This window comes from Ascaphus truei, chromosome 3 (assembly GCF_040206685.1).
Source record: "Ascaphus truei isolate aAscTru1 chromosome 3, aAscTru1.hap1, whole genome shotgun sequence".
NCBI classification, from domain to species: domain Eukaryota; kingdom Metazoa; phylum Chordata; class Amphibia; order Anura; family Ascaphidae; genus Ascaphus; species Ascaphus truei.
Genome location: NC_134485.1, coordinates 275367990 through 275393661, shown reverse-complemented (window position 1 = coordinate 275393661; position 25672 = coordinate 275367990). Strand labels below are relative to the sequence as shown.

The 25672-nt window shown below is 45.1% G+C and overlaps 1 protein-coding gene across 2 annotated transcripts in view; it reads right to left on the bottom strand.

The window, feature by feature from the left end:
• The window catches only part of ABCC4 (ATP binding cassette subfamily C member 4 (PEL blood group)), a 356776-nt gene that overhangs the window by 67742 nt on the left and 263362 nt on the right, over nucleotides 1-25672 (bottom strand). For both annotated transcript variants that reach the window (XM_075590857.1, XM_075590858.1), the window contains exons 25-26: nucleotides 19001-19192; nucleotides 15610-15765 (exon numbers count right to left, since the gene is read on the bottom strand). In XM_075590857.1, coding sequence (XP_075446972.1) covers nucleotides 15610-15765; nucleotides 19001-19192 — 348 coding nt within the window. The remainder of the gene's footprint in view (nucleotides 1-15609; nucleotides 15766-19000; nucleotides 19193-25672) is intronic.

Here is a 25672-nt window from a genome sequence, read left to right as displayed (position 1 = left end):
TCGCGCGAGGCAGGGGATTTCCCCCCCCTGTCCCGCTTGCCCTCCGGTTCCACAGAGTGTGTATGTATGAGAGAGAGTGGTGTGTGTGTGTGTGTATGTATGAGAGAGAGTGGTGTGTGTGTGTGTGTGTGTGTGTGTGTGTGTGTCACCAAAGGTACCCCCCACCCCACCCAGTCAGTCATCCCCCCACCCCACCCAGTCAGTCATCCCCCCACCCCACCCAGTCATCCCCCCACCCAGTCAGTCATCCCCCCACCCCACCCAGTCAGTCATCCCCCCATCCCACCCAGTCAGTCATCCCCCCATCCCACCCAGTCATCCCCCCATCCCACCCAGTCAGTCATCCCCCCACCCCACCCAGTCAGTCATACTCCCCCCCACCCAGTCAGTCATACTCCCCCCCACCCAGTCAGTCATACCCCCCCAGTCAGTCATACCCCCCCACCCAGTCATACCCCCCACCCAGTAAGTCATACCCCCCCCCACCCAGTCAGTCATACCCCCTCAGTCAGTCATACCCCCCACCCAGTCTGTCATACCCCCCCACCCAGTCAGTCATACCCCCCCACCCAGTCAGTCATAACCCCCCCCACCCAGTCAGTCATACCCCCCACCCAGTCAGTCATACCCCGCCCACCCAGTCAATCATACCCCCCCCACCAAGTCAAACATACCCCCCCACCCAGTCAGTCATACCCCCCCAGTCAGTCATACCCCCCCACCCAGTAAGTCATACCCCCCCCCACCCAGTCAGTCATACCCCCTCAGTCAGTCATACCCCCCACCCAGTCAGTCATACCCCCCACCCAGTCAGTCATACCCCCCCACCCAGTCAGTCATACCCCCCCACCCAGTCAGTCATAACCCCCCCACCCAGTCAGTCATACCCCCCACCCAGTCATACCCCCCCACCCAGTCAATCATACCCCCCCCACCAAGTCAAACATACCCCCCCACCCAGTCAGTCATAACCCCCCCCCACCCAGTCAGTCATAACCCCCCCACCCAGTCATACCCCCCCACCCAGTCAGTCAGTCATACCCCCCCACCCAGTCAGTCACCCCCCACCCAGTCAGTCATCCCACCCCCCTGCCCAGTCACCCCACCCAGTCAGACAGTCAGTAATCCCCACCCAGTCAGTCAGTAATCCCCACCCAGTCACCCCACCCAATCACCCACCCAGTCACCCCACCCAATCACCCACCCAGTCACCCCATCACCCCACCCAGTCACCCCATCACCCCACCCAGTCTCCCATCACCCCACCCAGTCACCCCATCCCCCCACAGTCACCCTCTCTCCGTCTCTCACCCTCTCTCTCTCCCTCTGTCTCTCCCTCTCTCTCTCCCTCTCACCCTCTCTCTCACCCTCTCTCCATCTCTCTCTCACCCTCTCTCGGTCTCTCTCTCACCCTCTCTCCGTCCTCTCTCACCCTCTCTCCGTCTCTCTCTCACCCTCTCTCCGTCTCTCTCTCACCCTCTCTCCGTCTCTCTCTCACCCTCTCTCCGTCTCTCTCTCACCCTCTCTCCGTCTCTCTCTCCGTCTCTCTCACCCTCTCTCCGTCTCTCTCTCACCCTCTCTCTCTCTCTCTCTGTCTCACCCTCTCTCTGTCTCACCCTCTCTCTGTCTCACCCTCTCTCTGTCTCACCCTCTCTCTGTCTCAAAATCTGGATCTGGATATTTTATTTACCCTGTATATCTTAACTGCCCTATACTACACCGAAATAACCTATACTGCTTTCTTCCAGATCTGACTCAAGCTTCACACAGAAGACATTGGAATCCCCCGTAACCCAGAAGACAGGTAGGGAACACATCCCCTCCAATGTATAACATTGTGGGAATGAGGTACCTGGACATTGAGGGTCTGCGGATCAGGTAAGATCCCAGGTGGGATTGCTGCTTTAAACATTCTGAAGCGGGGGCATCCAGGCACTAGTTAAGGGGTGCAGGAAACTAGTCATTCACATCTGGCTTTTTTTTCTAGATTCGACATTTATACACACACATACACACACACAAAACAAGGACTAATTGTAGTATAATGTAATACAATAAATAAACTTATGTCAAAAACGAATGTTCTTACTAGAAATTTATTAAATTTATTTCATTTATGGTTTTTTTTAAATGCGGGGCTGGGGGCGGGATTAGAGGCGGGGTTGGGGGCGGGATTAGAGGCGGGGTTGGGGGCGGGACTAGAGGCGGGACTAGGTGGCGAGTAGATTTTTTGGTTCGGCGAGTAGATTTTTGGGTGATTTGTCAAGCACTGACAATAATAGACAAAGAAACTGGGCGAAGGATGTGGAAAGAGGTAGGCCCCATAAAGCTCAATCCCAGGGAAGGGGTGGTAGGGATAATTCCCAGTCCGTAAATAGATCTATGGAACCTCATAAACACCCTAGACCCTATGTACATCCTAATGATGGGGGATGGGAAAATCAAAGATATGGGGATAGAAGGGGGCCCTCAACATATGAAGGGCATTACCCTCCCCCGAGATATGAAGGACAGTCTAGAAATCCCAATTATAAAGGGAGAAACTATATTCCCAATTTCAGATATGGACAAAGGGAATATGAGAGATATGACCCGAACAGAAACTATAGACCAAACAAACCCAGCCCTAGATACCCATCACCAGTACCACACTCCCCGTCTTCTTTTTTAGATTTAGTCAAACAAAGACACACAGAACCGCAGAAAAGGGAGGAGATTCTGGGGTCCTCCCAAAAACCCTCATTGGTAGAAAAAAAGAAAAGAACCCTACCAGAAGAGGAGTTAGAGGGGGGGCCAGAGCAAAAGAAAAGAGGTTACGAGAAAGACTGATGACCTCACCTTCATGTGGGATTTTTAATCTATCATCTGTTATTTTAACCACAGACCAAAAAAAGGTTCTGGACAGGGGCTTAACTTTCTCTCGCTCCTGTGGACCCAATTCGTTTCAATTATATACAGACCTTCAAAAATTTATGCGTAACCTTACTCTTAAGAGGCATTTTATTAAATTAGACCTCGAAGGTACCGAAGGGGAGAGAGAAATATTAACACCAATTGACCCACCTGTGTCTATTCAAAGTGAGAATGTATCTGTTGATATAAGCTGTAGACATACTCATTTCAGGGGGAAGTCTAATTTTTATCCCTCCCACTCAAAAGGTCACCATATTGAAACCTTCTTCAATATGGTTAATAACGATTTTAACTCTCTGACTAGTAATACAAAATCCAGTGATGTGAAACATAATCTTACTAAAAACGAGACATTGGCCCTGAAGTTTTTAAAAGAGAATAATAATCTCATTATAAGACAGGCCGATAAGGGAGGGGGTGTCGTTCTACAAGATAGAAAAGACTATGAAGGGGAAGCCCTTAGGCTCCTGAACGACACGACCTCCTATACCAGGCTTAAAAGAGACCCAACTAGGGAGTTTCTTAGTAAATTAAAAAGCCACCCCGATCAGGCCCTTACCTCCGGTGTTATAACCAAAAACGAATTTGATTTTTTATTTTCAGTTTTCCAAAAATCCCAATATTTTACCACCTCCCCAAAACACACAAGTCAATAAAAAACCCACCAGGTAGACCGATAATATCCGGAATACAAAGTCTAACAGCCAATCTGTCACAGTATGTGGACCATTTTCTCCAGCCCTATGTTAATAAACTCCCTTCCCATCTAAGGGACTCTACCTCAGTACTTAATCTGATTCAGGATCTGGAGTGGAAGGATTCATATAGATGGCTGACTTGTGATGTGCAGGCCCTTTATACGAACATACCAGACACTAAGGGCCTAGCAGCTGTAGATTTCTTTCTATCAGATGACCAAGAACTTCACCCCCTCAACAGAGGTTTTATTTTGGATTCAATCCATTTCATTTTGAAACATAATTATTTTATGTTTTTGGACGAATTGTTCCTGCAGGTTTGTGGAACTGCTATGGGGACTAGATTTGCCCCCAGTTTCGCAAACCTGTACATGGGAGAATGGGAATCCAATTTTATTTTTAATAATAATCCTTTTAAAAATAACATCATAATCTGGCGTCGCTACATAGACGATATTATTTGTATATGGGATGGGGATCACTGCTCAGTCAATCAATTTATAAATTACATTAACACCAATGATAGAAATTTGACGTTCACCTTTTTGGACAATGAACGCATCATTAATTTTTTAGATCTGAGCTTAATAATATCAGAAGAGGGTAATATTATCAGCAAAACCTACTTTAAGGAGGTAGATTCAAATAATCTATTGCTAGCCTCAAGCAACCACAAAAAGTCCTGGATCCAGAATATTCCGAGTGGTCAGTTCTATAGACTGAGGAAGAACTGCAGCTTGGATACGGATTTTGAGACACAGGCTAGTGATCTAACCTCTAGATTTCTGGAAAGGGGTTATCCACTGAAAAAACTCAGTGATGACTTGGATAGGGTAAGAAAACTGGATAGGAGCCAAATGTTAATTCCTAAGATTAAGAAAAGAAACACTCAGGAGACGAATGAGGGCAAATGCAATGTTGCCTTTATTACGAACTTCAATTCAATGACCATGCAAATAGAAAAAATTATTAAACAACACTGGGCTATTTTATCAGGGGACCCAATTTTAGGAGATCACATCTCAAAGTTTCCCAAATTCATCTACCGAAAAGCAAAAAAATCTTAAAAATACATTGTCCCCTAGTGACATTAATACTAAGGTAACAACGGTTGGTGAAAAAATGTGGCTAAACAGTAAACCCATTGGGAATTTTAAATGCGGAAAGTGCTCAGTGTGCAAGTATCTGCATGTTGATAATAAAACTTTCACATGTAAAAGCACTGGAGAGGTTTTTGAGATTTCAGATTTTATCATTTGTAACTCTGACCATATAGTGTATCTAATTGAGTGCCCCTGTGGCTTACACTATGTGGGGCGAACCAAACGCCCACTGAAGGTACGCATCCAAGAAACATCCGAAATGGTCTTTGTAATCACAGTTTTTCTAAACACTATGCTCTACACCATAATAAAGACCCCTCTTCCTTGCTCTTTAAGGGCATTAAACATATTCCTAGGAATAGAAGGGGTGTGGATAGGGTAAAAGAACTTTCTGTCCAAGAGACCTTCTGGATACACAAATTAAGATCTTTGCATCCGGGGGGTCTCAATGAAGATATTGATATCTGGTCCCTATATTAACCTTATTCATACATTTATGTTCAAGGGGGTAAGAGGGGGCTCCGTGCTGTTCCCCTCCCTCCTAAATCTGAATCTGTGACATATTTTTTAACTAGTTGTAATAATGCTTTTTATTCGATTTTTATGCACCTTAGATTCATGCTTCTTTTTCATGACCTTTTTTATAAAAGGATTTTTACTGCACTATTCTATTTTTGAGATGTAGTTTTTAACTTGGGTATTAGTACTGCTTTTAACCCTTTTTTCTTTATTTTAGAAGAAAGCAGTGGATGCAGATAGAGCACAGCTCCAGACACCCTGCAATGTCAAGCAGGAAAAACAAACCAGGCCACTCCGCAGTAGTATAAAATCAGTTCTGTATTGATGCCAGCTTAACACATACAGGGAACAAAAATAGGACAAATAGAACGCACCTACGCGTTTCGTACAGGGTACTTTATCAAGGTGACACAAGAATGAATTGACTGCCTATTTATACCCACCTGTAGTGTCTCACATCCATTTGTCCTATTTTTGTTCCCTGTATGTGTTAAGCTGGCATCAATACAGAACTGATTTTATACTACTGCGGAGTGGCCTGGTTTGTTTTTCCTGCTTGACATTGCAGGGTGTCTGGAGCTGTGCTCTATCTGCATCCACTGCTTTCCTGTATCTACTCACGGATGGACTGCACGCTATAGATCCTGAGAGTGCCCCCTGGAGCAGGTAAAGTGCCATTGTGCCTTATCTAAATCCTGCTGCTTATGGACATTGTTCCTTACTGTTTGGGTGATTATTGTGTACATCCCTGTGGTTGTCTCAACTGACTCCACCAGTTACTTCCCCTACAGTAATTATGCATTTCATTGCGTTTAATTGAGGGGCACTCCATCATCACCGGACCACCATATCAAATGGTCTCAATATGTTATATGTCTTATGAGGATACCTGCCCAAATTTGAGCACCACACACACCACGTTTCCCTTCTTTATTTTAGAGACAACTGCACGAATGGTGTCTATATACGTACTTTTTGTTTGTTTAATAAAGTTTATTTGATTTTGTTGTTATGAGTTGCCCTTAGCAACATGTATTAGGGCCTTGAGCTCTATGAGTCATTTGACTCCTCCCCGCTTCCACGGGATTAGCCAATATTCCTGATTGGAGGGCCTATCGGGTGGGGGCGTGGGGTATTTAAATGACTTGATTACTGTTTTTAATTATATCCCTGATGAAGAGACTTTGTTGTCTCGAAACGCGTTGGAATTACTACTCTAGCTGCTCTGCGAACTTTGGACTATACATCACCCTATTGCGGGCCATAACGGTGTCTGGGAGGGCTACGACGCGCTGACGCTCCCGAGTGACGTCACTAACACGGAAGTACCGGATCGGAGTGAGGAACAGCGTGAATCGTGTTGCTGCCAAGACTCCCTGATCTGAGGACACTGTGTGTACCGTGAGCCCTGCTGAACTGCTGTCTACAACGGAGCTGATTACCAGTCAAGACCCAGCCTGGGTGAAAGTGACCGTGACGGCAGGAGTGGTGTGTTTCCACACTTAAGACTTCCTCACTGTCGTCCCGAGTGGTGTATGGGTAACATTAACCCTCCAATGCCTGTTTTTCTTGTTTAAATGTGCGCTTAATACTCACCTTTAATTGCATCACATTATAATTTTTAATACACTATGAGCGTTGTGCGCTGTGTTTTTTCTTTATTCAGAAACTTTGGTCTTTACAGCAGGTGTAAGGTCAGGGGTTGAAAGGTAAATTTGTGTGTCGTCAGCATAGAGGTGATATTTAAACCCAAGAGATGTGATTAGGTCACCTAGAGAAAGTGTGTACAGAGAAAAGAGAAGTGGTCCCAGGACAGAGCCCTGGGGTACCTCCACAGAGAGATCGATAGAGGAGGAGGTGGTAGCAAAAGAGACACTGAAAGTACGATGGGAGAGGTCTGAGGAGATCCAGGATACAGCTTTGTTCTGAATACCAAGAGTATGGAGAATGTGAAGGAGATGAGGGTGGTCCACGGTGTCAAATGCTGCAGAGAGAGCAGAGTGTAATGACCTCTGTCTTTGGCAGCATGGAGGTCATCAGTTATTTTAGTGAGGGCTGTTTCAGTGGAGTGAGCCGTGCGGAAGCCAAACTGTAGAGTGTCTAGGAGAGAATAGATGTTAAGAAAATGTAGCAAATCGAGAGAATACAAGATGATCAAGGAGTTTAGAGGCAAAAGGCAGGAGGGAGACAGGTCGATAGTTAGAAAGACAGGTAGGGTCAAGCTTGCTGTTTTTGAGTAATGGTATAACAGTTGCATGCTTGAAAGAGGATGGAAAGGTACCAGATTAGAGGGAAGAGTTAAAAAAAAAATCTGTGTGACCGTAGGGATTATAGAAGGAGCAAGAGGTTTTAGAAGATGGGAGGGAATGGGATCAAGAGGGCAGGTGGTAGAAGGAGAAGAGGAGATCAGCAGTGACACATCCTCCGCACGTGCTGCAGCACCATTTTGGTCTCTGCTGTTGGAGCCTGACCCACGCTGCGGGCCGTAAAAAATCGAGAGACACCTTGGGCAGGCAGCTTTTTGAGCTTACTGGCCATGGTAGGTTGAGGAGTTTGAGGAGCTGAGAGGGGAAAAAAAGTTTGAGGAGCTGAGAGGGGAAATCATCTTTTTTATCTCGTTATTCTGTGAGGGTCCGGGGAGCTCCCTCGCTAACCAGCCATTCTCAGCTATGTCACCAGAAGTCTCCCCATTTTATTCTTACTTTAAAGTACAAATAACTAGGGAAGAATAAGTTACTTTCATTCCTTCAGTTTTTGTAATAAAACTGATAATCCTACCACAGAGTTGCTACAAATCACAGCTGCATTTTGTATAAACTAGTAAAGAAAAAAATATAAAACAAGCCACTTTATGTGGAGACACCCATACTGCAGACACTTAAAACCTACAGGGACAAGATTGAAACTCTCCCGGAAGGAGCTGAAAGAGCAGCCATTCAGTCAGCTGAATGTTTTGAAAATTGAAAATGAGCACCATATACATGAATATAACAGATACCCCAGTTCAATATACTCATATGTACAATGTGTGGTCACGGAATCCGCATACAAAACTTCTCCATCACCTCAGCCAAAAAGTTTAATGTATTAAAAAAATTATTAATACGGCCAAATGACATGAAATCAAACTTTCTTTCTTCTGAAGAGTAAGGCCGAATCCTGCAGCCCTAAAATGAACTGAACGCCATTCCTTCCAATAGAAAAGGACATTGTTCTCCAACAAAAAGAAAAGAATTTAAGTCCGTGTATTTCTATGGAAATGAAAAGGTCACTAACTCTAGTGAGTAGCACCACTGTGCGTTAATGAAGCCTTCAGTGTGCAGAAACAAAAGAAGGTCTGCATTAGGCTACAATCCAGTTGTATTTGTTTGGTAGTAATAGCATACCTACCCAACTTTTTTTCTTGACTCTTACAATGCAAAAGGTCCTGGTAATTAATCATGAGGCTTAACGTGACTGTTCTCCTAACAATGTACACATGACACCGCTATATTATACTGTAAAGCACAAGTAAAATCACCTGAATACCCACCTAGTCTTTTGATAAATAAGACTTAATTTGTAGCAATTCCAATCTTCACTATCTTATTTTCCCATAAACATCCCACACAAATATTGTAATATACAATTTCTTAATGCACATTTATTATTTAATAACTGTGCCCAATAATAGTCATTTATTTACACTTTTGTAATAGGTTGCCAAAATGTGCATACTGTACATGTAATATTTAAATTTGAACTGTATGAAAATGTGCAATAATAAATAACGTAATTTTCTGGTTGTGTATTCTTTGTATAATAAGTGATCTCCATCTACACATAATATGCTTATAAACCGTAATCAATAGTATTCAGCTCCATCTAGTGCCATGACGTTTTCCTATTGAGAAGCAAATGTGAAAAATTAGTGAAGTAGTAAATTGTGCTGTATTTCATTGCATTGGAGCATGCTCAAACAGGGGTACATGGTATTTCTCTAAGGGCACTACAATATTTCTTTAATGGCACTATAATGGTGTCAAGTGGTTACAACCCCCACTCCTCATTCTGGGCACTGATGCACTTTAAATCAGGAGTGTGGTCTTTTCTTTTCAATAAGGCGATCAGTGGAGTGGTATGATATGGGGAGGTGAAATTAGGACAAGGAGTATCTTAAGTGACAATATCACCTCTTTTCTTCTATTACACAATAAATACAATTTCAATTGGGACTACAGTAGTGTTGTCACGAGTCCTCAATTTTTCCGGGTACCCAACAAAAATGGGTAATTTCACAGGGCCTGGGTAGCATACACTTACCTGCAGTTAGCTGAGGAAGACTGCTGTTGTAGGTGAGGAGGCCCGCTGCGACATCGTGGGAGAAGCAGCAGACATCTTGGTGGCGGTGGCAACAGCAGAAGTCCTTGTTCAGCCAGCGGGCGAGGCAGAACATAGTGCACAGCTGATGCCGGTGGAAGCCAGGGAACCATATGACTGGAGAAGGAGCATTCCTATTGGACAGCCGGGGAGGAGCTGGCTGTCCAATAGGAACACTCCTGCTCTGGTCACATGGTTCCCCGGCTCCCACCAGCATCAGCTGTGCACTGTGTTCCGCTGCTCTTGCCAGCTGAACAAGGACGTCTGCTGCTGCTTCTCCCACGTTGTCGCCACGGTCCTTCTCACCCTCCGCAGTGGTCTTTCTCACCCTCCGTCGCCGGCTGCAGGTAACAGTTGAAGCCTTTTCAGCTGCTCTGAAATTACCCGTCGCTGATTCATACCCGGTGCTGGTCCCAGACACCTGCTGCTGGGTCTGGGTAATTTCCGGGTAGCTGAAAAAGCGCCAGGTACTGGGTAATTACCCGGCACTCGGTACATCACTTGACTACAGGTCTTTTGGGGGGAAACCTGATGATTAATAGATAGATTGTATCCTTATCAATGTACAAATGTTTTAAAGTTGTCTATACTTCCAAAACAAATGGGTTAATCCTAACTCAACATAGGTTCTGACTCAGTAAAAGAGGCAGCACTCTTCTATGGTGACATTTCTTTCGCGCACATTCCTAGTGGGAGTGAATTTTTTTCCCCACTCCTCACAGCTGTTTCCAGGCATTATCTACTCTTGCTTATCTGTCCTTCCCATACTTTGAGTTACACATTCCCCGCTACATATATTCCACCTCCGTCTGCTGTCTCCACTTTTCTCTCTGACATTGAATCCTGGCTGTCATTTTTTCTCTCCTCTCACACTCCAGCCATCCTCCTAGGACATTTTAGTTGTCTCCTGGGTTTCCCATTTTCTATCTGTCACTTTCTCCTATGGCATTCACCAATTTCTTCCAGCACCCATAATGTTAGCCACTACAGAAGACCTTATTTTCACTAAAAACTGTTCTCTTTTTTTTCCCACCTCCCCTTTTCTCTTCTTAATTCATCACCTAATCTCCTCTCACTATTCCAGGGATTAACAATGCATGGATCATCAGGTTCTGGAACCCTCTGTGAGCTCTCTTTTTGATCTTTCACAGACCTAGACAATCTGGTAATAGTCTACAGCACTATCCTTTCAAAATGTCTTGACCAGCATACTACCATTCTTCAATAGCATTCCCATCCTCAACCTTGGCTTTCTACACTCATCCAATCGCTCCTCTGAGCGTCTCGGGATGGAAGTCTAGCACTCTTGCTAATTTCTTCCATTACAAATTTCTCCGGTCCTGTTAGAAATCAGCACTATTTAGAGCCAAGCAAAGTTACTTGTCTACATTTAACATGCACAAGTCTAACCCACAATGCCTTTTTTTGTGTTTACTGCTCTCCTCAAACCTTCTACTAACGGACTCTCACGCCTCAAACTTTTGTGAACTATTTAAAAAAAAGGCTGTATCCTGTCAGACAAGAGTTTCCTTTTGTGACTACCTCTACAACTATTCTCCTGAATCTCAGTTCATGTACTAGAGATGCTTTCTCCCATGTAACAGGGTTATGTGGTTTGCTGTATATATATATAGACATATCAATAAGGGGTGTCTGCATATCCCTCTGATGAAGCATGTCGGTGTGAATTGCATTCGTGTAATTTGTAGATGTTTCCAGTTCTGGTTCCTGCTGGTGGTGCAGCGAGGTGGGCGGTATATTACATGGCTCCGGTAACACCCACCATTTGGACTACACTGCCTATTTTGTGGTGTACAACTTTATATTTACCCAATTGAACATGAATATATTACTTTTGTTTGATTGTCCAATACATAACAAACTTCAGTAAGCTACTTCTATTTCTTATTTTCTTTTAGATGTCCTGGTGTTTACTAGGGAACAATTTAGTGAGGATTAGGATCACCTCATAAGAAAGAGCTGCAAGAAGAACCAGAGGAGTCTGTTTTTTTTCCCCCTTCTCAGTTTATCTGACATGGCTCCAGCGTTTGATACAGACTACCTATTTTGCTTTCACAATCTCAACTCCCAGGGTGATCGGGATAAAGCTCTCTCCTGACTTTCTACCAAACTCTCTGACTGTTATTTTAGTGTAAATGTTGGGATCTTCTCTTTTTCCTCTGTTAATCTATCCGTTGGTGTACCTAATGACTTGATTCTGGGACCCCTCCTCATTTCTCTAAACCCTCTCCCTTGGTAATCTTTTTTATTAATTTGGCTTTAACTATCACTTATATGCAGATGACACACGACTGTATCTATGTACAACGATCCTCACATCGGCAGTCCAGTCCAAAGTCTCTTCCTAGATGGACGCTGGATGTATTAAAAACTTAACGAAATGTCAAATTGAGCTGCTCATAATCCTACTTAAATCTTCCTTCACAGTCAGGAACACTAGAATCAATCCAGTTCCCCATGCATATTGTTTAGGCGTCATATTGGACTCTTCTCATTAGTTCTCTCCTCACGTTGATGTTATTGCTAAATCTTGTACTTCACTTCTTTCTCTGCTACACTGTAAATATACAAACGTTTCTGTTTCCAACTACTAAAAATATTAATGCATGGCCTCATTCTACCCCGTCTGGACTACGTCAACCTTCTCTTTACTAGCCTCCTTGCTTTGCAGTTTTCTGCCTTTCAATCTATTCAATCTATTCAAAATGCTGCTGCAAGGATAACTTCACTCTCCTCCTGATCAATCTCTGTTTCTCTACTCCTGAAAACTCTCTGTTTGATTCCTATTAAACTCTGCATTCACTACAAAATCCTCCTCTCTCTTATTCAAAATCTCTTCCCTCTTTCTCTAAACTCCTCTAACCGTGCCTATATCTCAGCTTTAATCTCTTGTTTAGTAATTTCCCAATTGTAAACTCTTCGGGTACGTACGTAAATTCTTCACCCAATGTTAAATGTATGTCCTGATCTTACCTGTATTATTATACTAGCTGATATACCCGGCGTTGCCCGGGATAAAACTTTCCCGCTCCCCCTCGCTCTACGCTCACCCCCACCCCCCTTTCACATCTCCATTCCCCCCCCCCTTTCACAGTTCCGATATCCCCCCTTCACATCTCCAATTCTTCCCCCCCCCCGCCTTCATAGCTCAGCAGCGGCGGGTCACTGGGGGAGAGGGGGTGGCCGGGAGGGTTGGGATTCCCCCCCCTTCACAGCTAGGCGACGTCTCCTTGGGTGGGCGGGTTGGAATCCCCCCCTTCAGAGGTTAGCGGCGGTGGCTCACCTTTGGTTAGTGATTTTCTCCCCCCCCTTCAGAGCTCGGCAGCAGTGGGTCACTGGGGGGGCGGGAGTGTTGTGATTCTCCCGCCCCCCCCCCCAGTCGCAGGCGGGAGGGTTGTGCGGCTCACTGCAGGTGTGTTAGTGACAGTGTGTTAGCGGCACCCTGCGGGTATCTCTGCGGCGGCTGACTTTGGGTGCGGTGTGTATTGTATGTCTTTATTTATATAGCGCCATTAATGTACATAGCGCTTCAGGGGGTGTGACAGGGGGGGTGGCGGTAGCGGACTTACTGTGGGGCGGGGTGTCCGCTGCGGTAGCGGGCGGGAGCAGGGTCGTCAACAGAAAGCATGGGGCTCAGGACAAATGAAAGGAGCAGGGCACCCCCCTCCCCCCCCCCCAACCCATAGCGCACCTACCAGGGAAAAATATTTTTTAGCACACAACTTGAACGTAACTGTTTTCTTATTGTCATACCGAAAAAAAGATTACAATGCAACCTGTTTCTTTTTATATTTTCCACAAAAGACAGGTGACTGGGTGGGTGCGTGACTGGCTGGGTGGGTGACTGAGTGAGCAGGTGGGTGAAAGACAGGAGCGGGGGGGGGTGAAGGCAAGAGGGGGGGTGAAGGCAAGAGTGGGGGGGTGGAGGGCAAGAGTGGGGGGGGGTGAAGGCAAGAGTGGGGGGGAGATGAAAGGCAAGAGTGGGGGGGGGTGAAAGTCAAGAGTGGGGGGGGGTGAAAGGCAAGAGTGGGGGGGGGGTGAAAGGCAAGAGTGGGGGGTGAAGGCATGAGTGGGGGGGGTGAAAGGCAAGAGTGGGGGGGTTCAACGCAAGAGTGGGGGGGTTCAACGCAAGAGTGGGGGGGTGAAAGGCAAGAGCGGGGGGTGAAAGGCAAGAGCAAGGGGGGTGAAGGCAAGAGTGGGGGGGTGAAAGGCAAGAGTGGGGGGGTGAAATGCAAGAGTGGGGGGTGAAAGGCAAGAGCGGGGGGATGAAAGGCAAGAGCGGGGGGATGAAAGGCAAGAGCGGGGGGTGAAAGGCAAGAGCGGGGGGGGGGGGGGGTGAAAGGCAAGAGCGGGGGCGGGGGGGGTGAAAGGCAAGAGTGGGGGGGTTAAAGGCAAGAGTGGGGGGGGTTAAAGGCAAGAGTGGGGGGGTGAAATGCAAGAGTGGGGGGTGAAAGGCAAGAGCGGGGGGGGGGTGAAAGGCAAGAGCGGGGGCGGGGGGGATGAAAGGCAAGAGCGGGGGGGTGAAAGGCAAGAGCGGGGGGGGTGAAAGGCAAGAGCGGGGGGGTGAAAGGCAAGAGCGGGGGGGGGGTGAAAGGCAAGAGCGGGGGGGTGAAAGGCAAGAGCGGGGAGGGGGGGTTAAAGGCAGGAGCGGGCGTGCGTGCTAGAGGCGACGGCCTGGAGTGTGCGGCGTGCGGGAGAGGTGTGCGGCAGAGAGAGAGGCGATGGCCGTAAGTGTATGCGGCGTGAGGGTGGGAGAGAGGCGACGGGCAGGCGTGATAGCGGGCGGAGATGCGGCGGGCTTGGAGTGGTGGTGTGAGGGACTGGTGATGCGGGGGGCCGGTCGCGGTGTATGTGAGGCGGCGGTGTGAGGGACTGATCCGGCGGGGGTGCGGATGGAGGTTGCCGCCCTGGTGTGAGGTGCGGCTGGGGGGGTTGCAGCAGCGCTCGGTGAGGAGGAGAATCTGTGGCTGCACTGCGCTCAGAGGGGCACGCGGTGTAGCTGTGGAGGGCGGGACACACGGGGGGGGGCAGGTACATCAGCCAATGAGAGCCGTGGGGGGTGGGACACAGGGGGGGGGGGTGAGCCAATGAGAGCCGTGGGAGGGCGGCCGGTCCGAGGGAGCAATCAGATTGGCCCGAGGCGGAGTGAAGGACCGACACAGGGACATACAATGGTTTCAAAAATATATATAGATTCCCTGTTCTGTAATTATATAGTAATGTTGAAAAAAAGTTGCAAAGTATTGCGTACCTGATTGGCACTATAAAAATATACATACATATGAATAATGACTCGGCAGCTAATAAGCAGAATGCATCATTCCTTTCATTTAAAAAAAACCCACAAAATAGCTTTGAGATTATTTTTCAATTTTGACGTAAATCTCATTTTAGTCTGTGTGACGCTTAATTGAAACATCACACAAGTATGGCCTCACTGGCTTACATGGCACACAGTAGGTGTCTTGCAGGAATGACTTGTCTATATTAAAGCTTGAAGAGCCATCATCTGAAAACAATTAATTATTACTCTTAAAGCGTTGTTTTACATTAATGGGTAATGTAAATGGTTTGCAACAAAGCCCACTCTTTGCATAAGGCATTCCTGGCAGTAAATGAATAGGTAGAAAAGGCACCATCTCCTAACATACTATACAAATTAAAAACAGTAATAACAATGGTGTCTTTAACAAAGAAGAAGAAATATGAGAAACCCTTCTGCACCAGGTGAGTATCTATATCGATGTTTGGAGGTGGTTAGTGTGCATCAGGGGTGAGAGCAGAGAACAGCAGCTGAAATTATGGGTGGGGTCAATAATGTTTGAGTCTCTATTCTGTATAAGTGTTATCCAGTTTCAAGTGTACAGTAATACTTAGTATCACATTACACTGACTCAAATACATTTCTTGGCATGGTAGTGCAGATCATGACCTGCCAATCTGAATTGTCGCATACAAAAAACAAACAAAAAAGGAATTGTCAATTTCCACGATACCTGTGGTATAATAGACATCTTTGTCCGTAGATCATGTAGGCCAAGTTCAGATGTCAAAATCCTATCAATCCAAATTTTTCCTTCAGGTTCAGCCAGACGGAAAAGAGCAGCTATGAGTGAACTTTTTCCTGCTCCAGTTCTTCCTACTATTCCAACCTAAAAAATATGTAAAACCGTCACCCAGTTTAATAAGTTCAGTGTCTGAAATTAATATCTGTGCAATCAGATCAACTAAAAAACAATTCATTACATGAAGCACATTGTTTTACATTTACTAGAAGAGAAGCTTTATAACATCTAAACTTTAGAATAGATTCAAATTGTATTTTATCCACCAAGGCTAACACAAAAACTATATCACAATCTGTGATTGCATTATACTTGCTGTCAGATCAGCAGTTGCGTATATTAGATATTTTATAGCCTCTCGCCCATGATAACATTCAAAGCTATGTTATTTTACCTAGTAAATATGATTCATTGAACAGTAAAAATGAACTTCTCTCCGCACCTTGACAAGAACCTAATCATTCTTTTCTGTTGTGTCACCTCTCCTTGAAGGTTTTTGTTACCTAACTCTACATGCTGACCATCTTTCCTTCTATTAAACGTTAAGGTTTGTTTCCCTATCTTTTTCTTTTCAATGTCTCTCACTTCCATTTATGCTGATCAACTATTTTCTTCAAGTTTTTATCTTCCTGCTTTGCTCTATCAACAGACCTCCTGCACCACCCAAAAACAGTCAGTCACTCGGTGAAACACGCACTCGCCCAGGACATTTCATTAATGATCTTCCCACAGCTTGTAAGGAAGCCTCAATACACATGTATGCAGATGACACAATCCTATATGCACACAGCCATAGCCTCTCTGACCTTCAACACATACTTCAGTCTGACTTTTTGAGACTCGAAAACTGGATTTCCCAAAAACAAACTGTTTTTAAACACTGACAAGACTGTAACAATGGTATTTGGGACCAAGACTAAATTTGTAAAGCTTCCAGTGACTGAGCTCCTGATTAGAACCAACGCTAACACCACCCTAACCCCTGTCACTAGTTTTAAATACCTGGGCTTATGGTTTGACTCCCACTTAACATTCGGAATGCACATTGATACCCTGACAACCAAGACCTATGCCAAACTAGGGGTACTTTACAGGAACAAATCCTCCCTAAGTCTCCTGGTCAGAAAGTGTATCGCACAGCAGATGCTAATGCCAATTATTGACTATGGAGACATAGTATATGGCACAGCACCTCAAACCCACCTTAGCAAACTTGACACCCTCTACAATTCAATCTGTCGTTTTGTTGTCCAATGCAACTACAACACACATCACTGCGAAATGCTCAAAGAACTAGATTGGTCATCACTAGAGTCTAGGCGCAAAGTTCACCTTTCCTGTCTTGCCTTTAAATTCTTTATGGGCAAGCTACCCAGCCATCTGAACAAGCTCCTCACCCCTACCACATGCAGCACTTATCACCTGAGATCAGACTCCAAAAGACTGTTCACGGCCCCAAGGCTCAACAAAGTATCCGGTCGTTCCTCCTCTTACCGTGCACCCCAAAACTGGAACAACCTACCAAGACTCTCACATCCACCACCAGTCTAAGTTCTTTCAAATCCAAGGCTGTCACACATTTTAATCTGGTCTGTAACTGTTTCATTCGCCTATAATATATATATTTTTTAACTGTGCATGCAATGTCTTGTATATAATGTATACCCTGCTCATTTATGTAACTGTATTTGTAACCATGTATTATTTGTCTTAACTCTGTGCCCAGGACATACTTGAAAACGAGAGGTAACTCTCAATCTATTACTTCCTGGTAAAATATTTTATAAATAAATAATTACAGCGCACATATCCTGTGTCATAATAACTACCCTCCATGACATGTCTTGATGATATTAAGTTCATCCTACCAGCAACCTTATTTAACTTGACCCTCTCCACCCTCTTTATTTGACCAATCTTACAGTACCTTCTTCAGAACTGTACTATCCTCGTTTCTCCCCCTTTCATTATACGATGCTTATTCCACTCACTTTTAACCTTGACTGAACATAAAATTCAGTTTCCTTTGCACTCCCACTTTTGTCTCAAAACCTAAAAAGGAAATTGCGTGTTTTCTTCATTACTGTATGTGTCTTTCACACAGAGCAACCAAATTGACCGATTTGTCAACTAAATCTGTCTCCGGTTTCTTAATGTTAACTTCCCCCTTAACCACTTCTACCAAACAGTATTTTACGATACAAGTCAAACGCAGAGTGAATTCCATCTGTCTAACCATCATTGTCTCCATAACGCCACACTCTAAGTCCAGACTTCTCTTCCATTATCACAAAGCAAAGGTGTTTGTTAATTTATTACACATCGCCTGCTCCATCCTATGGGTTATTATTACAGTAGATTCCTCTTAATATGCCCAAGTCTCAAATCTCATACTCTATGGCCGTTTCAACCTGCTTACTTTTAAATTTACTTTCCTAAATTAAACATCCATTAACGCTTCATCTTCCACTACCTCCCACTTTTCCATACTTTAAGGTGACATTTTACCAAGATACAATATGGGATATGACATTGCAATCCCACATTAACTGCTGTTGACTTGAACAGCAATTAACCTGTAAAGGGGCTTTGTGAATTTGCACAGAAAATCCTTATATGAGGATTGGAATTTACTATCCTAGCTGTTCTTTCATCCACTTCAAACCTGACTTCTATGCTGCCAAAGCTACTGAATTAGCCTGTGATCATTTGCTGCAAAATCACAGTTACTACAGTACTCCCACCTGCCTTTGGTCCCTGCATATTTTGATACTGTTTATCTGGTACAACGGACTCACTTTGTTTGCACTCATGATAATGCCTTTTATGCTTTTTAATCCCTGGTCTAAACAAAAACAACAAAACAAACATTCCCACTTCATTCGCTCCATCTATTTAAATAAAGGTGGAAGAAACATCTCTTAAAATTGAAAATGCAACAGCCTCAATGCAAACAATTCATTATTGTTACACTCATTGCTCTTTCTCCTACACAAAATATATTTACCTTTGATATTACGTTAATTCCAACTTCTATTCATATACTAAGTACATGACTGTTGATTTGATATATCTAAATCTTTATCTGCATTGATATATTCTTGAGATACTCACAATACCCCATTATTACATTAATGTCTGTATCTCTTGCCCTTGTATTGACTTTATAACCCTGTGTAAATCCTGTTTACGCTGTAAAGTTCTGTATAAGAAAAACAATTACACATTGTGTAATTCGTCCAATACAATTTTTACACCATTTTAATATTTTGCCCAGTGGACCAATAAGTACATATTGAATTGACATTGTTCACATAAATACCTTTTCCTTTGGTCTGATCAGAGCAGTTAAGTGTCTTAAAACCAACGGCCCATCTAAGCTGTAGGTAAAATTGACATTTTCAAATGCGATCATGCCTTGGTTAGGCCAGTCTGCTGGTGGACGCTTCTTAGATTCCCATTCTGCTTCTTTTTCAAGTTGAGTGTATTCCATAACCCTTTCTACAGATATCATCTAGAAAGAATCAAGGTATAAAGGAGGATGTTATTATGCATCTGGGTTTAAGAATTACTCATATATTTTTATAGAAAAGTAATGGAGCAGTTTTTACTTTAATTTTCAGGTAACCACAAGCTTGTACACAGTCTAGAACAAGCTGCTCTCTGCATAGAACTAAAAAAGTCTAAAATATTCTAATTGTCCATATGTGAAAAACACAAGTGAACTAGTGATAAGCCTGAAGAGTGAATGCTTATTTCTATACACCAGGCCTGCATAACATACGGCCCGCCTTGCCTCTCTGTGCGGCCCGCGATGACTCCGGCCGGGCGCCAGTTAATTAAATAAATAATAATAAAAAAAAGTTTAAAAAAAAAAGTTTTAAAAAATGGCGGCGATTCATCCTCCCTGCCCCCCTCCCTTTCTCCCCGCCCCCGGGTTTTGTGGTGCGCGGGGGCAGCAGCAGCATGAGGAGGATGCGGCAGCCGTGAGTATTTTTTTTTTCAATAGCAGGATGCCGGGGGGCGGGTTGGAGGTCAGAGCATGCCGGGGGCGGGGCTTAGTACCGGGGAGAGGATGTGCTGATCAGAGGTGTGTGTGTGAGAAAAACAGGCTGGTGCAGGGGTGGGGGTGTGAAAAATGGGCTGGTGCAGGGGTGGAGGTGTGAAAAACGGACTGGTGCAGGGTTGGGGGGGTGAGGGTGTGAAAAATGGGCTGGTGCAGGGGTGGAGGTGTGAAAAACGGACTGGTGCAGGGTTGGGGGGGTGAGGGTGTGAAAAAGAGGCTGGTGCAGGGTTGGGGGAGGTGGGGGTGTGAAAAACGGGCTGGTGCAGGGGTGGGGGTGTGAAAAACGGGCTGGTGCAGGGGTGGGGGTGTGAAAAACGGGCTGGTGCAGGGGTGGGGTGTGAAAAACGGGCTGGTGCAGGGGTGGGGGGGTGAAAACCGGGCTGGTGCAGGGGTTGGGGGGTGGGGGTGTGCAAAACGGGCTGGTGCAGAGGTGGGGGTGTGAAAAACGGGCTGGTGCAGGGGTGGGGGTGTGAAAAACGGGCTGGTGCAGGGGTGGGGTGTGAAAAACGGGCTGGTGCAGGGGTGGGGGGGTGGGAGGGTGAAAACCGGGCTGGTGCAGGGGTTGGGGGGTGGGAGGGTGAAAACCGGGCTGGTGCAGGGGTTGGGGGGTGGGGGTGTGCAAAACGGGCTGGTGCAGAGGTGGGGGGGTGTGAAAAACGGGCTGGTGCAGGTGTGAAAAACGGGCAGGTGCAGGGATGGGGGTGTGAAAAACGGGCTGGTGCAGGTGTGAAAAATGGGCTGGTGCAGGGGTGGGGTGTGAAAAACGGGCTGGGAGTGTGAAACAACAAACCAGTGTAGAAAGGGATTTTATGTATACACAGTACAGGCATACCCCGGTTTAAGGACACTCACTTTAAGTACACTCGCGAGTAAGGACATGTTGCCCAATAGGCAAATGGCAGCTCGCGCATGCGCCTGCCAGCACGTCCTGAACAGAAATACCGGCTCCCTACCTGTACCACAGCTGTGCGCAAGCGGGGAGACTATAGAGGCTGTTACAAATGCGTTATTTACACCAGTTATGCACATATAGGACAATTGGACAGTACTTGCATAGATAAGTGGAAAAAAGATAGTGCTCCACTTTAAGTACATTTTCGCTTTACATACATACTCTGGACCCATTGCGTACGTTAATGCGGGGTATGCCTGTAGTTATTTTCAAAGTATAACAAGCATGGCCCTATTATACTGTAGCGGTCACAGAGGTTAAGGAATTCCTACCTTTTACACTAATATGGTAAACACATAGACCAACACTTTACTGAAAGCAATATATTCTAGGTTAGTCAATTGGATAAATGAATATTAATTAAGTAATAATCCCTGAAGAACAGGGCATTACTGGCCAATAATGCCCTGGTTGGAAGAGTTGAAGGCCCGAGGCGAAGCCGAGGGACTTTAACCCAGGCAGGGCATTATTGGCCAGCAATGCCCTGTTCTGAGGGGATTATTGCTATTATAGGCTAAATGTAGGCTTTCCCCCCCCCATAAATAAGACACTTTTGTATAGTTATATAGATTTTCTTTAATTACAATAAAATGGTAAATATACATTAAAGCACCTCTATATACACTTACAATAGAGCTATCTACACCCACCCACTGCCGCCCCCTGCAGCTCTACACACACACTGCAGCTACACACACACACACACACACACACACACACACACACACTGCAGCTACACACACACACACATACTGCAGCTACACACACACTGCAGCTACACACACACACACACACACACACACACTGCAGCTACACACACACAAAAACTCTGCAGCTGCAGCTACATACACACACACACACACACACACACACACACACACACACACACAGATAAACTGCATCTACAAACACTGCTGGCAGCCACTTACTTTGCAGCTACACAAGCACTCTCGCTGCTCAACTCAAAATGAAGCTGTGTTCATGGAGGGAGGGGGAGGAGTCAGTGCCTGCTGCTGCTATCCCCTGCCCTGTCTGCGAGCTGTTCCTGCCTCCTGACCAATCCCCTGCCCTTTCTCAGAGCTGTTCTGACAAAAGGAAAAGCTGATTGGCTGGAAATAAACACATTGGAAATAAACACATTACAAGCTGCAAAAATTCTGGGCATTACTGAATGAATTATGCTCGGAATTTTAACCAATCAAGAGAGCAGGGATTTCAATAATGCCTGGAATTTTACAGCTTTAGCCTATAATAATAGATATTAGTATTATAGAGATAGTAGGTGTAACAGGGACTTATCCCTGTTGAAGAAACTATCTCTAAAACCAGCAGGAATCTGGTTAAGTGCAACAGGCAATTAACCAGACTCCACCTGACCAATTAAGTCTGAAAGAAAAGCTTAATGTGAGACACAGGAGAGATTCCGTAGCTCACATTTGGGCTGACAGAAGGAGAGCAGAGAAGCCTGCACACATACACTGTTTTGAGCACAAAGGCTTTGCTCAGATCAAGACATCCAGACAACTATATTTCCTGGACACAGAGGACCGAGGAACCTGTCAGAGACTGACATGGAGGGCCACCTGCTTAAGGTACCTCCTGAGACTTTGGGATGATAGGCTGGTAATGGGAATAGCCCTCCAGTCCTGCAGATAGGGTCTGGTTAAGTAACTTAGCCTTTACAAAGGGACAGGGGTTTGTTATTTTGTTGTTTTTGTATGTTTTGCATGGATAAAGGAACAAGCTCAATAAAGCAAGATATAATTTCACCAAATCGGTTAACCTCATACACACATCTCTTACAGTAGGCATCTCTGATTTCTCCATTTACCCCCTTCTTCTCTTTGACCATCAACTCATCTAATTTTCTCTCTCTCTCACTTCTCCCCTTCTCCACCTCTATCTACCCCTCATTTCTAAAGAGACCTGCACTCCATTAACCTACCAGGTTTTGATTCCACTTTCCGCTCCTCTCTCATCTCTACATGCCTGGCTTTCTCTGCCGTTCTCGCCCTTCTAACCCTAGACCCTGGCTAAATTTCCACACGTGCATGCTGCGTTCCTGCACTCGTTCTTCTGAACGCCTCTGGACTCTCGCAGGACTTCCTTCACTAGTCTTCCTCTCCCAGGCTAAACAACCCTACTTTTCTTAACCAATCAGTATGCACAAGTCTAACCCACGCCGACTCATCTCTGTCTTTGACTCCCTACTCAGACCATCCTCTGCTACCTGTTTTTCTTCCTCCATCTCACCTCAGGACGTTGCTGACTATTTCAAGGAAAAGGTGGAAAACATACGTCAGGACATCCCCTCTGTATCCTCCTTCTATCCTACACCTCTTCCTAACTCTCCTCCTGCCTTCCTTGACTCTTTTTCTGCTGTCACAGAGGAGGATGTGACGGAATCACTCTACTCTTTCCTAACTCTGTCTCAGCGTCCCACTGCTGAGATCCCTCTCCTGGCTTTCAATCAAATCCTGTATCCAACACTCAATTCGCCTCACTTTTAAAGCTTTACACTCTTTTGGTCCTCCTTACATATCAGCCCTAATTTCTCGCTATACACCATCCCGACTCTTGCTGAAGGATGTCTTCTCTCTACCCCTTTTGATCTACAGCCCTCTCCTGCCTTAAACCTTTCCTGCTGAATGCCCCACAACTCTGGAATGCCCTTCCCCTCAATATCTGACTAGTACCCTCTCTATCTACCTTTGCGACCCACCTTAAAAAACACCTGCTTAACGAAGCATATTAGGAGGAGTGGCTCAGTAAGTAAGACACTGACTGGCACAGAGTTTGAACCAGGGGAACCTTGTGACCTTGGGCAAGTCACTTTATCTCCCTGTGCCTCAGGCACCAAAAACATTGATTGTAAGCTCCACGGGGCAGGGACCTGTGCCTGCAAAAATTTCTCTGTAAAGCGCTACGTAAAACTAGCAGCGCTATACAAGAACATGTTATTATTATTATTATTATATTAGTAGCAGCATATTAGTAGCTCTGTAGCTGATACTTGACACCTCATACATAAACCTTGCAGACACACTTACCAGAACGCCCTCCTACTGTCTCTGTAAGTTTATCCAAACAACCAATTAGATGGTAAGGTCTTCGGAGCATGGACTCCTTTTCCTAAATGTTACTTTTAAGTCTGAAGCACTTCATCCCATTATGTGCTATTTGTTATTTATATGATTGCCACGTTTGACCTATGTACATTAACGGCGCTATATAAATAAATATTAATATATTAATATTAATACATACATGTCTCACTGCTGATCTCCTCTTCTCCCTCTACACTTGCCCTCTTGACCCCATTCCCTCCCATCTCCTTAAACCTATTGCTCCTACTAAAATTCCTACACTCACACACATTTTAAACTCCACCCTCTACTCTGGTACCTTTCCCTCCTCCTTCAAACATACAACAGTTATACCATTACTCAAAAACCGCAAGCTTGACCCTACCTGTCTTTCTAACTATCGGCCTGTCTCCTTCCTGCCTTTTGCCTCTAAACTCCTTGAACGTCTTGTATTCTCTTGCTTGCTCCATTTTCTCAACACCTTTTCTCTCCTAGACCCTCTACAATCTGGCTTCCGCACTGCTCACTCCACGGAAACAGCCCTCACTAAATCAGCGAATGACCTACATGCTGCCAAAGACAAAGGTCAATACACTCTGCTCATATTACTTGACCTCTCTGCAGCATTTGATACTGCGGATCACCATCTTCTCCTCCACATTTTCCATACTCTTGGTATCCGTAACAAAGCTCTATCCTGTATCTCCTCTTATATCATACTTTCAGTTTCTCTTTTGCCAACACCTCCTCCTCCTCTACCGATCTCTCTGTTGGCGCACCCCAGGCTCTGTCCTAGGCACTCTTCTCTTTTCACACTGTCTAGGTGACCTAATCACATCTCTTGAGTTCACTTATCACCTGTATGCAGAAGACACACAAATTTACTTTTCAACACTTGACCTGCTGTACAGACCAAAGTTTCTGAATGTCTCTCCACTATATCATCCTGGATGGTCCTCCGCCGACTTAAACTTAACATGGCAAAAACGGAGCTCCTCATATTTCCTCCCAAACCTAGCCCTACTACCTCCTTCCACATTACTGCTGGAAGTACTATCATTCACTCAGTAGCACAAACACGATGCCTAGGGGTCACACAACTCCACTCCCATTCTCCCCTCACATTCAAAAGGTAGCTAAAACCTGTCATTTTTTCCTCTGCAACATTACAAAGATACGCCTTTTCCTCTGTTGCTCCACTGCTAAAACTCTGACACACGCCCTCATTCTCTCCCATCTTGACTACTGTAATCTACTGCTGTCTGGCCTTCCTGCCATTGACATATCTCCCCTAAAATCTATCCTTAATGCTGCTGCCAGAATCACTCTACTCTTTCCTAAATCTGTCTCAGCGTCTCCTCTGCTGAAATCCCTCTCCTGGCTTCCTAACAAACCACGGAACCCACACTCTATTGTCCTCCTCACTTGTAAAGCTTTACACTCTACTGCCCCTCCTTACATCTCAGGCCTAATTTCTCGCTATACACCAATCCGACTCTTGCGTTCTGCTCAAGGATGTCTTCTCTCTACCCCTTTTGTGTCTAAAGCCCTCTAGCACCTTAAACCTTTTTCAACAACTGCCCCACACCTATGGAATGCCCTTCCCCTCAATATCCGACTAGTACCCCCTCTATCCATCTTTAAGACCCATCTTAAAACACACCTCCATATCAAAGCATACAAATAGCTCTGTGGCGGATACTTTACACCTCATACATCGTACATCGACCTTGAACCTTTGCAGATGCACTTGCCAGAACACCTTCCTACTGTCTCTGTTTCCCACTTACCAATTAGATTGTGAGCTCTTCGGGGCACGGACTCCTTTTCCAAAGTATCACTTTTATGTCTGAAGCACTTTTTCCCTTTATGTGTTATTTGTATTATTTG